Source organism: Scomber japonicus, chromosome 6 (assembly GCF_027409825.1).
Source record: "Scomber japonicus isolate fScoJap1 chromosome 6, fScoJap1.pri, whole genome shotgun sequence".
In the NCBI taxonomy this organism is placed as follows: domain Eukaryota; kingdom Metazoa; phylum Chordata; class Actinopteri; order Scombriformes; family Scombridae; genus Scomber; species Scomber japonicus.
In genome coordinates, this window is record NC_070583.1 from 7967212 (window position 1) to 7982378 (window position 15167).

The 15167-nt window shown below is 41.6% G+C and overlaps 1 protein-coding gene across 1 annotated transcript in view; it reads left to right on the forward strand.

Moving 5' to 3' along the window:
* Window positions 1-813: 813 nt before the first annotated feature.
* LOC128361063 (large neutral amino acids transporter small subunit 4-like) overlaps window positions 814-15167 on the forward strand; it is a 30148-nt gene continuing 15794 nt past the window's right edge. The window contains exons 1-5 of the mRNA XM_053321628.1: window positions 814-964; window positions 3565-3788; window positions 10259-10466; window positions 10569-10624; window positions 10878-10954. Of these exons, the coding sequence (XP_053177603.1) occupies window positions 3629-3788; window positions 10259-10466; window positions 10569-10624; window positions 10878-10954 (501 nt within the window). The 5' untranslated portion in view covers window positions 814-964; window positions 3565-3628. The remainder of the gene's footprint in view (window positions 965-3564; window positions 3789-10258; window positions 10467-10568; window positions 10625-10877; window positions 10955-15167) is intronic.

Here is a 15167-nt window from a genome sequence, read left to right on the forward strand (position 1 = left end):
TTTCAACTGGTTCATGTGAACACCCCTCATGTATTTCTAGGAATTAAAAGTTTGGCATGAGGTCTGAAGTAAACATTGAGCCACTTCACGTGTGGATGTGATTTATAGTCTTCATACAGGAGAGATAGCAGTGCTTACGCATGTCCTAAAGATGGGTTACACACTCAAAACAGAAGGCACTGAAGGCCTCAGCTTAGTGTTTTTTTCTTAGTTTGAACGTGCTTCATTGTAACATGAAGAGGAAAGGGAAGAAAACTGTCTCAGAGTGGTTCTGTTATTATCATTGTCTGGTATTAAATAACATTATTATGATTGTATTGAGTGTTAATTACATTTCCACAAAAAATACCTTTAAGTTTACATTCCTCATTTGCCTTCTACCAACGATTTCCTAGTTTTATTGGCTCGCAAGTTATTATAAGTTATTATAATCGATCATTCATTCAGTGTGGCGCTGAGTTGTCAGTAGGTATGTTTACTGTTGTTGTTTATTTACTGTTTTTATTTGTTTGTATTTGGCACTCTATAATGATCAGCTGTCCGCTCCTTATGTATCTATTCATTTATGTATTTATATATTTATGTATTTATGTATGTGTGTGTCCAAACATTTCAAGACTGTGATCCCAAACATTTTTGCAGTGTTGAGAAACAACACACATGTAATATTGTCCCTCTCTGATTGGCTCCGGCTGGTCTCCTAGCTCAGCCTCGGACCAATGGGGAGGCGGTGTTGTTTGTGCACCGCTGCTGCGCTGCTATAAAGCTTCAGCAATGAGGGATGAGAGGAGAAACAGTCATCCAAAAAGAGACATCATATGTGTGTGTTGTGAACTCGCACCGCTACTCTGTGTGTGTGTGTGTGTGTGCGTGTTTGACATTGAGAGACATTGTGGACCAGCAGCAGAGACAATTTGGGACTGAAGACTGAGCGGCTTTATTATCTCTTAATCCACTGACTCAGGTAGGCTGTCCGCACCAAGGATGCTCCACACTGGAGCTGTGACGCTCCGCTGCTTAGAGGAGAGGCTGACTCATAGTTTCTGGCGTCCTTTACGGGAGAAATCAACATTTCATAATGACTTAAAAATATCATAGGCGTTATTTTATCAGTAAGGTGTTCTTCATTTAGTGTTTCTTTGTGTCACGGCTGCAGAGAGGAATCAGCCTGTGACATTGTTATCAACTTCAAGTCTAACCGTGTTTGATCAGTTTTACATCTTGTTGTTACTTCTAGAAGAAAAGACACGCACAGCTGATTCTATTCCACCACATACATTAATTACAGTTGTTATTCGTTCACTGTCAGGATCACTTCTTCCGTGTCCTATTTCTGTGAAGACGACAGCCGCTACATGAAAGATTTAATCAGTAGGCTATAGGCTTTAAATGCAGGAGCGCGCGGTGTCAGTGAACATCTGTTTGCAGCTGTATAACAGTGGAGCTTGTTGCATGTTGAGGCTTTTTTGTTGGCAGCAGCAGTCTGTTGATTAGTGTCTTTGTTTCAGCAGCAGCATCATGTACTGTTGTTGATACCGAACAGCTGAGCGCCTCCTGCGTGGATTTGCGTCAAGTTTGAGAGAAACAGCATCGCTCACTTCCGTTTAGTCTTCTAAATAAAAGCATTAATTAAATTTGATCCAGGTTAAAAGTGGAAAAATCTAGTTAAGCAAACATGTGTGTGTTTTCACCAAGCAGTAAACTGTAAGTACATGTAAACACCCTGCAGTTATTTCATCCGTTATATTAAAATTAATCATAGATTATGTTATTGCTGCATTTATGCTATTATTTTTTATTATGTTTAGGTTCTTTTATATTGATGATTTTATCTTGTAGCACTTTGAGATTTGCTTCAAATGTAAGGTCCGTTAAAAATAAAATTAGTGTTGTTGTTGTTGTTGTTGTTAATATGGCTCATGTATGTGCTACTGCACAGATAATGTGGATGGATTTAAAATGTTTACTCGCTATTTTAATGTATATTATCATAATGTTTCAGACTAGTTAATGAAGCTTTAAATTAAAGCTGTGAGTTTTTTTGTTTTTAATATAGGAGCTTTAATCTTTGTTATAACAAGTACACAGATTTAGCTCCTTTTATTTTATTTTTGCCCACCGGAAGTGTAACGTATCATTCTGGTGAGCTTGACTGTGTGCGGGGACGAGGGCTGGAGATGCAGATTGTGGATGGGGTGGAGGGAGGGGCGGGGGTGTGCAGATAGTCCAGTTCAGACCAGTTCTAACACTGCTCTTCACTCACTGCAATATTGTTACTTTTGTCTTATTGTTCTCAGCGCGATGATGTGCTGTTAAAAACACACACACACACATTCAAGTGACTGTGCGTGTGTGTGTGTTATGATGCAGTTTATTCTCAATGGTCTTCAGTGCTGGGGTTGATGAGTGGCATTAAGTTCATATTCAGACAAAAACAAGTTGTCATACAGTACAGTAGGACAGATTTAAGTGATTTTTATTTGTATCATATTATAATAATGTAATAATAAAGATGTGAATGGAATGTATGTCTCTTATGGATTCATGTCATGTTTCTTAGGGTTAGGTGACATGTGAACGAGCGTCACGGTGCTCAGCTTTCACCGTGAAGCAGCATCCTCTCTGCTCCTATCACAGGTCGGTTTAAAGTCAATCTCGCGCCGTACTGGTTCGAACCGGCTGGAGCTCGCGCTGCGTTCACGTGTCGCGGAGTTTTCTGTAAACATAGGTTGTTTTTCTTCAAAGCGGTGTGGTCTCCCCCCACACACACCCACTTACACTGTGTAACATTTTTTAATACTGACAAAGGAGCAATCCAAAAATAGTCGCGTCTGTTGATGTATATTTAATGACCTATTTAAGTCAGACTGCAGGTGTTTTTTATGTGCTATTTGTTGCCTACATGTAATAAAATATATCATAAAAAGCTGGATTTGAGAAATATAAAAATTGCATTGTAGCACCAAACTCAGATCCTCTAAGAATTATTTATTTTTTAAATAAAAGCTTATGTCAACTATATTTTCTCGCAAGAAAGACCCCCTTCTCTATATTCATCCCCCACGGGTCCTGAATGCATCATCAACCTCACGTGCAACTGCTACATGAGCTATGTCACTCCCAGCCAATAAGAGAGGAGCTATTAAACCCTTAAGCCAATCAGATCATTCAGGGGCGGGGGTGTTTAATATTAATGGGAGGGATTTGTGCTCTTCAAAGGCCTCAGCTGTTTTCTGTTTTGTGAGAGTCCTCCTTCACTTCATCATCATCATCATCAAGCAAGAACAAAGAAACAGAAATTATTCAGCCTTAAAGAGTCATATTAAACATTTCATTGTGAAGTCAAGCAGCTGTGCAACATATTGTTTATATATGAGTACATATCCAGAGATGCTGAACTTCCCACTGAGTAAAACAAGCAATGCACCATCAGAGTCACACAATATCTGTGACCATGTTTCCTCTCCTGTAAATATATATATATATATATGTTCAAGAGAACCATCCTGAATGTGGCTGACTTCCCATCATCTTGTCTCTATCACCCCCCCTTGTATCCTCCAGGCTCCAGCAGCCTCCCTTCTTCACTAGTCAGGCCAGTTGAAGTGCTACCTCCAACCCAGCAGAGATGGCTCCCTCGCTGGCCACGGCTTTCTCCCGCCGCTGGTGGATGGCGGTGACGGCGGTCGTTGAGAACCTGCTTTTCTCGGCTGTGCTGCTAGGCTGGGGGTCCCTGCTCATCATGCTCAAGTCCGAGGGCTTCTACTCCTACCTGTGTGAAGGACCTGGTGAGTCAGTATTACACAAGTTATGATATTTGACAAAGGGAGGGTGTGGGGGTGGGAGGTGTGGAGAACTGTTGGAGACCATCAAATGTGGAAAGTAACTGTGCTCAACTGTGTACTACTTATTCACTTCTTTGAGGCACTTTACTTCACTCTTTCCATTTTATGTTACATTGTACATTCATTCAACTACATTTGAGGAGAAAATATACTTTTTACTTTTTTATATTAAAATAAAGAGATTAAACCATTGATTCTCAACCTTTTCAGACTTGTGACTCTTCACAATAAAACAGTGTCTAATTGAAGCCAGTTACACCAAAGAATGATTTCCCCTCTAAACTTGTATCCTAACTGTGTAAAAAGTAGTGAACATTAATGCCACTGATGATAAATCTATATTAAACTATAATAACACATGTATGTAATAATATAGCAGTCACAGAACCAGCAGCAGAACAAACACTTAAAGCTTTTGTGCTTTTTCTTGAATGAGATTTTGAATGCAGAACTTTTACATGTAATTGAGCATTTTTATCCTTTTGATAGTTGCTGTACAAAGATATGATGCCTCCTGGTTGAATCTGTGCATTTATTATTACTTTATATTTGTCATATATTTTATATTGCCAATAAAGAATTGCAATCGGTAAATGTATTGGTAGTTCTACTAAATACCTCTTCCACCATTGGACCCCAAGTGTAACTGAGGGGAACTTATATCAAGTAAAAGCCCTGTGGTCAGATGATTGACTTACTTTGGTTAGCCACACTAGAAACTAAGTGTCGCTGTCATTTAGAACTAGCTTACCACAACTTTTACTGCTATATTTGGTTTTTTTTTAATAGTACAACGTCCCCACATTATTAGGAGCGTTTGTAAGTGACCGTTTTCACTCCTACATCTGCTGCATATTTGTCATGCAAATATGTGGCTAAAACACATGCAAAGAAGTTTTAGTGCTAATAGCCTTTTTTAGCATCCAGTATTATAATGTAGAAGCCTTGTTTTGGTTTTTATGGTTTAAGGAGACCTTGTGTGACCACACTTTGAGTATCTGTGAGCTGCTTAGAAACCTAAAAACTCATTGTTACTTAATGCTGAATGAGGGTGTGTGAATGTGTACAATAGACTTTATGGAGAATCGCTCAAGTTTCGTCTGGCAGTGACCTTTGAGCAAAGCAGCTACCTACGTATTAGCAGAAATCTTATTGATCCAACAGTTAGGATTTCCTTGTGGAACACTAGTCGATACGCCAGCGGCCGTCAGGCTCTAAACAAGCGGCTGTGAAGAGACCAACATATGGGTCAGATCAGGTTATTTTATCTTACTCTGTGCGTGATCAAAGGTGATGCAGTGAGTTGCTGCACTCTGCGGGTTATTAAGTTGTGTTTTTATGACAGAAAATTGCTTTGGCTCAGAAAATCAAAATCACATGAGGAGTTTGGGTCATCCTGACAAAGAGCCAGTGTCCAGTCATAGTCACAGTAACAGTGTAAGTTACATACATGCATAACAACAATATACTGAAAGGTAAGTTTGTCATCATCAGTAGAGTTTTGAGTTGTCTCCATTGTCCAGGCAACAGATGTATGTGTGAATGAGACCATTCATCCTTTTTCTTCTCTGCAGTGATTATCACAGGCTGGTTTCTGTCTTTGTCTCTTTGATCCTCTGATATGTCTCTGCCTGTGTTTCTCTCTTTGTATCCTACAAAAGAAGCAATGATGAAAGCCTTGCAGGGTTAATTTGCGCGTATGCTTTTGCCGCTGTCACACTTTATATAGCACTTGTGAAGACTGTCTCTGTGACTGTGAAACATCACTGTAGGCACGTATTTCCCCAGTGAACTCTCATTTCTGTATTTATCAGTGCTTACAGTGTGCTTCATCTACAGAGAATGAAAAGCTAATGGTCCAATGATGTATTATTGAAGGCAGCCTCTTTATCTGATTGGATTAGGTTTAGCTGTGTGAAGTTAACCTGTATGGATCCTTGGTATTGACCCTACAGTCACCTGATTCTTTCACATCTCACTTTCTCACCTCCGCTCTCTGACCTGCTTAGTAACATCAGCAATTTTGATGTTTAGGACATCTGGAATCTGGAAGCTGCTCAATATGCTCAATTTGTGTATGTAGTCAGTGTTTGTTTGTTCTCTGGGTAAAATGTGCAGATATTGTCCTACTTCTAGCAGAACTTGGCAAAAAAGTTGAGCCCTACCTGGTTTCTACAGTTTTAGGTCACGTTACTCATACAGTGGTGATTGGAACTTTACAGATAGACTTTAAGTACTGCTTCTGTAATTGTTCACTCATTCAGTTTCCACAGTACACCCACAATGGAGGTCATGAACAATATATGGGTTTTTAGAGACAGCACTACACAAAGGCAGTCACCAATCTTTACACAAACAAAAAGGGTTGCAGCATTATGGAGGTAGTCAAACACACTCTGAGTCAGAAATGAGAGGGCATTCAGAGGCTGGGCCAGCCAGACTACAATTGTTGTGCACATTGTGAAGGCAGTCTGGTGTTTGGCTGAGGAAACAAAGCACGGCCCCAGAAGGCTGCTGCCTCGGCACCTCTGATCATTTACATAGAGCGTTACAGTAGATAAGGTCCTAAAGCATTCCTGTGACCACACATAGAGGAGAATGCTAGAGATGTCGGTGATAAAAGGGCTTCATTTAATCATTTCTTCTGTTTGACTTGTGTTCCTTTGTTTGAACATCTAACCCTCTCTTAAAGTTCATAGTATCTATAGCTTCCAACACGTGCTTCCTCGTGGCAGTGAAACTCTATGTGGTTTGTCAGTTCAGTGCAACCTGTTCTCCCACGATGAAGTTTTGGTTACAGCGGCTGTGTGAGAAGTGTACATATATACGTGTCACAGCACACATAGAGAGATGTACATTCCTTCGTCTCACCCGTCATCTGCTCTCGCCTCGTTTTCTCATCAAATGGATCGGCCTGTTTGTTCAGGTCAATCTGAACAGAATGTACTTTAACTCAGAGAGGAACCAGTGCAAGATTAGAATAGTTGAAGTATATCAAAAGCACACATTGCTAGTTTGTTCCTCATCCCTTCTAATTTATTGCTCTGTGTGTATCCAGTTGTTGCCCTCTAGCAATCATTAAACCAAATGATGTAGACTGTGAGTGTTTGACATCACCTGCATGTATAGGAGAAGCTTACAGAAGAGAAGGGATGGGGGTTTGGGGGGGGGGGGGGGGGTGTTGAAAGGAGGAAAAAAAGGAATTTGGCCAAACATAGACATGAAAAGCTGTTTTTGTACTGTTGCCATGAAGGAGAAACACTTGTGAAAAACGGCCGGTTCACACTGAACACACACTGTGTGACTATTCATGAGTAACTTTTCAGAGAAGGAGTCAGCCTTTATACCCTTGAGTGTGTTTGTGTGTATTTGTTGTCAGGGCTCTTCCCTTATTGACTCAGGTTTGCTGCAGTCATTTGATTAGTCAGCAGCCGTGGCTCGCCATGGGGCAGATGCTGCTACCTGCTATTAGCCCAACAGTCAGCACTTAATGCTCCAATACACCTCAAATACCAGCGTGAGACTGTAGATGCATGTAATCCAGCTATTGACAGAAAGGTTTGATCACAAAGAGGTCTTTAAAGCTGATAAAATGCACATATTTGAGATTTTTCTGACCATTTTTATCAAGAAATATGGTCAGATTAGAGCCTGGAACTGTATCAATGTTATCAAGGGACACTAAAAACTTAATTTCAGTTTTATTACTTACCATTTTTATTCATAATAATAAAATTCTGTGGCTGAGATCTGGGAAGACGGTGACATTGCTAAAAGGACGTGAAACAAGGTAATAAAGATGTTCACACAGACTGTAAACTAACCTCCAGTTCAGCCAAATGTATATGGAAGAGAAAACAAAGGCCAAAGGCAAACAGTTCATTGTAAACATCTGCCACAGTGTATAGACTGACATTAACTTAATTTTATGGTAATGGTTAAATTTTGCATTTACGTTTTACCTCCAAATAAAGTGATATTTAGGTATTTTGGCTTATTTACAACCTGTTTGCTCATTTCTTGCCTGAATGGACTTTGTTGTAGCAATACCGCTTTGAACTCAGATCTCAGTAACTGCTTTTTAAACCCATAGATCAACATTTAAGTCATTTATCTACCATCACGTTAACTCAAACCAGACATCGCTGCAGGCTTTTTGAGCTCAAGTCATCCCCACATCTCTCAGTAAATATATGATCCAACATAAAACAACACTGCAGGCCTCAGGTCTTCATTAAACCACATGACCTTTCCCCTAACGCATGCTCACAAGCCACACACACTCACTCACTTTCTGCACCACGATGCATTTAATATGACATCATAGCTTCCTGTTGTTGTTCTAAAATCTCCCTGAAATGTAGAAACCAGCGTCAGTACCCCCTTCCTCCTCTCCCTCCCCCCTTCATCTTTACCTTAAGCTGGCTCAACACAGATCTAAATCACCTCCTTCATGAACATAACGGGAAAGCAGATTTTCAGCTCAGTCGTTTATTAGACTTTAGCTGCTGTTGACTGCGTGCCCCATAAAACAGAAGGGAAGAAAACACTGATGACTAAGTGCTTTACACCTCCCTCCTCCAGACACTGAATATGTGGTAAATGCTGAGTCAGTCTCTATTGTTTTCCCAGCAAAAAATAACAAGTCAAGGTGAAGAAGTTGTTTTCCTCAATCGTCCTTCCTCTGCATCACGCCTGTTTGTATCAACTGAGATTGACCAGAGGCGACAGTCTAATAGAGCAGACAGACAAAAATAGACTCCACATGAAGTGCGATGGACTGTGTTTACCAGCTAGGGATTCAGCAGGAGGCAGACTGAGCCGGAGTTCGTCTGTGCAAAAGTGTTACAGAGAATTCCCCCCTCGTACCCTGCAGGGGTTCAGTTTGTGGCTATTTCTGGCACCTGTTTACCCCTGTATTGTGTTGTTTTCCCCTCCGGTCGGTTTACTTGACCTTTAATGAGTCTCCTGGCTTTTTTTCTCGATCAGCACCTCAGTTCTCGGAGAGGGAAGGCAGACGCAGTAACTCTGACCTGAAAGTGGAATATTAGAAATGCCAAGAAGGTGTTTATTTTAGATAAGAGCAAAAAACCTCAAGAAGGAATGAAGTGAGCAGTTTCTTTCCTCTCTGGTGTTGTTTCGTGTTTGTTATTTCTTGTATACAGAGAATCAAGATGCTTGTTTTTTTATAGCACAATAGACCTCCTAGTTTGATTTAAAGGTACAGTATACAAGATTTCTCATGAACTTAGCCCAGATTCACCCTATTTATCAGAGTGTTTTTTGCTGCTTTTTTAAACATTTTTATTTGGTGTAAACAATGGAAGTATTTAGATCATTTATCTAAATCCCCCCTCCCCTCAAAATGTGTTGTTCTTCTTTGTCCTTCAGTTGGATGTTTGAGCTTCACTGTGCACAATGATTTATGTGCAAGGTTGTTTTTGCATTCATTTTCTAAAAGTAAGGCTGTTTTTTTGTATTAGATTATTATCAGAATATATAAGCAACGTTCATCTTTCAGTCTGAGGTGTTGAGGTATTTACTTTTGGATCGTTTACTGCATAACAGTGCATCATATTTTGTACATGTCATACATTTGCTATGTAAACAAATCTACAGCTGCTCTAGCCGCTCAGTGAGGTTGCACTTTGACACGTAAGCATTAACCAAAAGTAGAGCTGCTGGGAATGGAACTAGATGCTCGTATCTGGTCATAAACCAAAGTATGGCGTTCAATGGAAAAGTACCATAAAAAACAGTGTATAAAAAAATCACCTTAAATGTGATTTGTTTTCATTGAAAAGTGGGGTGCGTCTTATACACTGGTGTGTCCTATACAGCAGTAAAATATAGAGAGAGGTTGGATCTGGATATGATGAAAAAAATGATAACTATGACTATTAAGATAATGATGTGAATGTCCACACTTATGAACTATAACGTCCTACAATCCATCTAATTGTTGCTGAGACGTTTTCCTTAAATCCCAAAATATGAACCTGCTTGTGGTCTAGAGGTAAAGAAAAATAAAGATCCCCAAAGTCAGCAGGATTTATCTTCACAGAAGTTCATGACAGTCCATCATTGTTGAGATATTTCAGTCTGGACCAAAGTGATGACTGACAGGTTGACACTGCCATCCCTAGAGCTATGTACAGCTGTCAAATGCAGCAAGCATTAACTTAGATAAAATGGAGTGTAGTGAAGTAGAAGAACCTCAGACTTGCACTTAGGTAAATACATAGTTACTTTCAGCCTTTGGCAGTAAAACCTCACAGTCTGGACATGTTGGTTAACTTACAGATAATTCCTACATATATGTATAATTAAAAAATGGTCATTTGGGACTCAAGTTAACTAAGAGTGTTTCCTCATCTTTCCCTCTCTACTCTTTCATTTTTCTCACCATCCAGTAAACAACTCCAACCTCAACGCCACCAACACAACCTCTGCGCCGGCTGAGGAGTACTTGGAAATGAAAGGCTGGCCTATCTGCAAGGACCAGGATGAGATGCTGAACCTGGCATTCACAGTGGGCTCCTTCCTACTGTCCGCCATCACCCTGCCCATGGGCATCGTCATGGACAAATACGGGCCACGGAAGCTGAGACTTCTTGGCAGGTGAGGCTGGAGATAAAGCTCTTAATCCATTTTCCACTTGTTATGACACTGAGCGGTTATGGACTGTTCAGTTTGTTTATTGCCAATGCTTTGTGTTCCCAGCGCCTGTTTCGCCTGCTCCTGCCTCCTCATTGCCTATGGAGCCAGCGATCCCAACAGTACGTACGCTAATACATCACTTTAACGGCATCATACGTTCACTCAGGGACCCCACTGCCTCACACACACTCCTCTCAATCATGTTGCCTTTGTAGGTGAGCAATAACGTAGAGCTCATTTACACACAGGCACAAACATTGTATCGATGCTGTGGTGACACTTCAATCAGTCAGATGGGATGTGTGGGAGTTGCATTGTGTCAGTAGGGTTACCAGCTCAGCCTGTGTCGCTAATCCGCTCTTTCTCCCGCAGATCTGTCCATGCTGATCTTCTTTGCGTTGGCGCTGAATGGGTTCGGAGGCATGTGCATGACTTTCACCTCTCTGACGGTGAGTAGCAGAGCTATGCTTGATTCTGACACTGTGAAGTGTGTGATGCTGATATTTTTGGATTGAAGGAAACAATTAGTTGATTTATAAGACATATATAAACCATGTTGTCTGTGGTTCAGGAGGTAAAGCAGGTCGTCTACTAATCAGAAGATTGGTGGTTTGATTTCTGGCTCCTCCAGTCCACATGTCAATGTGTCCTTGGGCAATATACTTAACTCCTAATTGCTACAGATGGCTTTGAGTGGTCAGAAAACTAGAAAAGCGCTATATAAGTACAGTCCATTTACTACAAAAATAGTAGTAAATAATAGTAATTTTTCCAATCATTTTGCAAGCAAAGATACCAAAAACTTGCTAGTATCACATTCTTTTCTTCTCATATAGTTAATAGAATATATTAAGGGTTTTGGAGTGCTAGATAACAGACCATGAATAGACAATGAAAGCACAAATGAATTTAACTGTACCACTTTCTTGGTGTGACAAGTTAAAAAGCAAATACTGGATGAGTGGAAGAATCAATGCCAATTTGAGCAAACCCATTATCGCTTAATACCTCGATATGAGCTGAGAGATTCTTTGGAAGACGAATTGTAATTGGAAGAGGAGAGAGAAGAAAGAGAGCCAGCGCAACGCTGTGAAGTGATAGCATCAGAGAATGAAGAGAAGAAAAAACACAAGGGTCAGTGAGCAGTGATGGCAAATGGCAGATAGACAGATGCATTAGGGAGAGAGAGAGAGAGGAAACGTTTTAAAAAGATGGATGGAGGAGGAGACGGCCTGGGCAGCAGTTGGAGGGATGAGCAATGATGTGCAGACAGGAGGAAGTGGATGGATGGGAGTACACAAGAAAAGCCACTGGTCAGGATGATCTCATCAGTTAGAGAAAGTGCTGCATCACAGGAGAGGACACGTGAGAGAGAAGAGAGAGAGAGAGAGAGTGGTAAAAAAGAGAACCAGACTGCATTAGTAATCCGTTATTCACTCCTGCTCCCCTGCTCTGGCTTAGAGCCAAAAAAAGACCTCTCCTCATTAATTTTTCATCCACACTAGGACACATGCATCCCCAGTGTGTGCTGTTCACAGCGTCCACAGATGTGCTGTTGTTGTAACAGCACAACAGGCCGCGCGTTAGAGGTGAAAATACTTGAGATAATGACACAAATTAGGGGTTCTGGCTGCAACATACTGTATCTATCACACATTAGATGTGAAGATAGCGGTCATTTCTGTGCAACAGTGTTGCCCTGAGGCATCGACACTCTGTCACTTTATCACAAAACACAGTGAGAGCAGAATCAGGCTGCCACAGAGGAGACAAACAGGAAGCAGCAACAGGGGAACTGAGTTTGCCTGTCTCCCCACCCATGCTTCACTGTTTCCCACTCGGGCCGCCTACTGGGACCCTGACACACACACACACACACACACACACACACATGCATATACACAGAAGTTGCTCAGCTGGTTTCAACCCCCACTCCTCACCTTCCGCTCCCCCCACATCCCTCCAACCTCCCAGTCTTTAGTCCCAGCCTGGTTGTTTTTGTCTTCTCCAGTTTCAGCTGCTCTCCCTCAGCAAGGCTGGACCTGTACGCAACTGTCAAAGCTGTCAGGCCTGCACGCAAGAGCCTTGTATGCTACTGTACGTCAGCAATGTGTGTGTGTGTGTGTGTGTGTGTGTGTGTGTGTGTGTGTGTGTGTGTGTGTGTGTGTGTGTGTGTGTGTGTGTGCGTGCGTGTGTGTGTGTGTGTGTTGTTTTAGCTGTGAGCTACAGCGAGCTGAGAGAGTTACAGCTCCCTGCAGGCCTTGACAAATGTTTACGCTGCTTTGTGTGCTGCCTTCCTTTCCCCTTCCTCAATCTCAGGATCAAGGCTTGTTACTGAGGAAAACCTCTATTTTAAGAAACCTGTAACTTTTATATACAGGGCGGGGAGGGGTAGGATGGCATCTTAGGCATCACAGGTCTTTTAAATATCTTCAGGTCAGAGTGACGTGTGTGTGTGTTTTCCACTGATTTTTGGGAGCAGAACAAGAGATTTCTTTCATTCTCTTCAGCCATAGTTCTGTCTTCATTCCTGTTTTCCAACTTCTCAGGAGCTCAGAGTGGCCACTTTGGCTCGTTCCCACCCTTCTCTGTTATTTCTTCTCTTTATCTATCTTTGCTTCACTTCCTCATTCTCTCCTGTGGATGCACACTCAGCAGCACTCAATGTGCCTCCAATGGAAAACAGGGAGTGAAGCCGAGGAGGCGAGAAACTCCCTCAGCTGCCTTACATTCTTCCTGATTCTCCGCATGTAAACAGCTTCATGTTACAGAAAATGTCTTCGAATTCTTTTAGAGTAAGTTTTCATGCCCCCCCCCCCCCACGCACACACACACATATATGTACATACATCCACACCCACAGCACACATGAAACTCCTCCTCTTGTTCTCTGTCTTGCTCGTGGCACGTGTTGGAGCCCCCTCTGTTTCCTGGGTTTGGTCTCCTGTTCTAAAGCTTTGCTTGCTGTCTAAACCTCTAGTATATCTTCTCTTCATAATGCTGAGTACATACTTAAGGGCCTCATCTACCTGACCTTCTTGTGTGCAACAGTCAACAAACTGGCCACAGATGTATTTTTTAGCTGAGAAATCAAATAAGCAGAGAACATTTTCACCTTAATGAATGAACTTTTAGGTGGGGCCGAAGGCATGACTGCATGTTAGGTGGAAAATTCACCAAGCTCACACACACACAGCACTTCATTCTTCTCAGTGGAAGGGTGAAGGGAGTGAAAAAGTGGTGAGATCAGGCTGCGGACTATTTATACCATGCTGGAGATGGCAGTGTGAGATGGAGGAAGTACAGTGTATGCTCTGTTTACTGCATGTGACCACATAAAATGAAGAGAAGGGAACGATGAACTGATGCCAAAAGGTCAAGAGTCATTCTGTAATTTGAGATCCAAGCTGGCCATATGCTGATATCAGCCTGCTGTGGATGTGGCTTTGTGTAGTGGTGTGAATCTGGTTGCTGGATCTGTTGGATGCAGCTGGAATGACTGTAAATCCCTTCCAGACACAGAGGGGTCTTAACACATGTTCAGAAACGTCACCGCCCTTCCAAGAATATATTTCTGCTGGAAACTTCCAAAAGTCAACAAATTTCAGGCCAAAATACATCAAATTAAACCCCCAAATATATTGGACTCTAAAGGGAGGGACCAAAAGCTGACGTTAGGACGATGGAGGTATGCAGTCTGGTGTTCGTCAGCTGGTGTTTGCTCATCTTACGGCCCAGTTGGCAGTTCTTAATGACGGATGGGGTCTTATCCTGTGCGTCAGGACAGGACAGGACAGGACCGGTCAGAGCTGGTTCTCAATGGTCCAGTTTCCACTCACTGAAGCAAACCCTGTTCCTTCTTTCATTTCTCTGTCCAGTTTCCTCTTTTCGCCCTCTGACTGCCTTTTAGGCTCAGCATGTTTTTGTCACTCCCTGGTTCTCTCTGTTACCACACACTCTGCGTTTCCTTTTCCATTTTCACTACTCAGCATACGCTCTTATCCAGCGTGGCTCACGAGATGTGTCAAAAAGCACACGGCAGCCGAAACATCTGCAGTCACAAGGGAGACTTTTAACCACATGCTGCTTTTTGAATAAGTTGCTAACAGGGATGCTAGACAGCTAGATGTGGAACAAATGTGGAGCTACAGACTCCCCGTTGACCCATTTATTGTACATTCATATTTATTACCTTCAGAACAAGGACCCAATAAAGACATGAGTGATTAAAAATAGATTTTACAGGCCACTCTTACCTTAAACAGTTAAATACTGAAATATATTCAATAAAGGTATTCATAAGGGGTCACAGTACAGTTTTTACAGTACAAACAGCATTAATCTCCTCTGCCTGCATTGATAACATTCAGCAGTCTCTCCAAACAAGATCTAATCACAACTGAGCAGGTTTGAACAGGGCCAGATTCAAGACATCAGTATTTCTTTCAACTTTACATAGAATAATATTGGAAAAGCTTGAAGTGAGTGTCATATTTACTCCTATAGCTGACATTCATAGTGCTGATGTATATAGTGAAAGCAGGCTAGGTACATTCATGCCGACAAGTAAAAGTTGCGTTGACACTCCATCACTGCATTGAGTTCTTCGAAAAACTCTCCAAAAGCTGTTCTCTCATTGGCCAACCCGAAAACTTTTTTTTT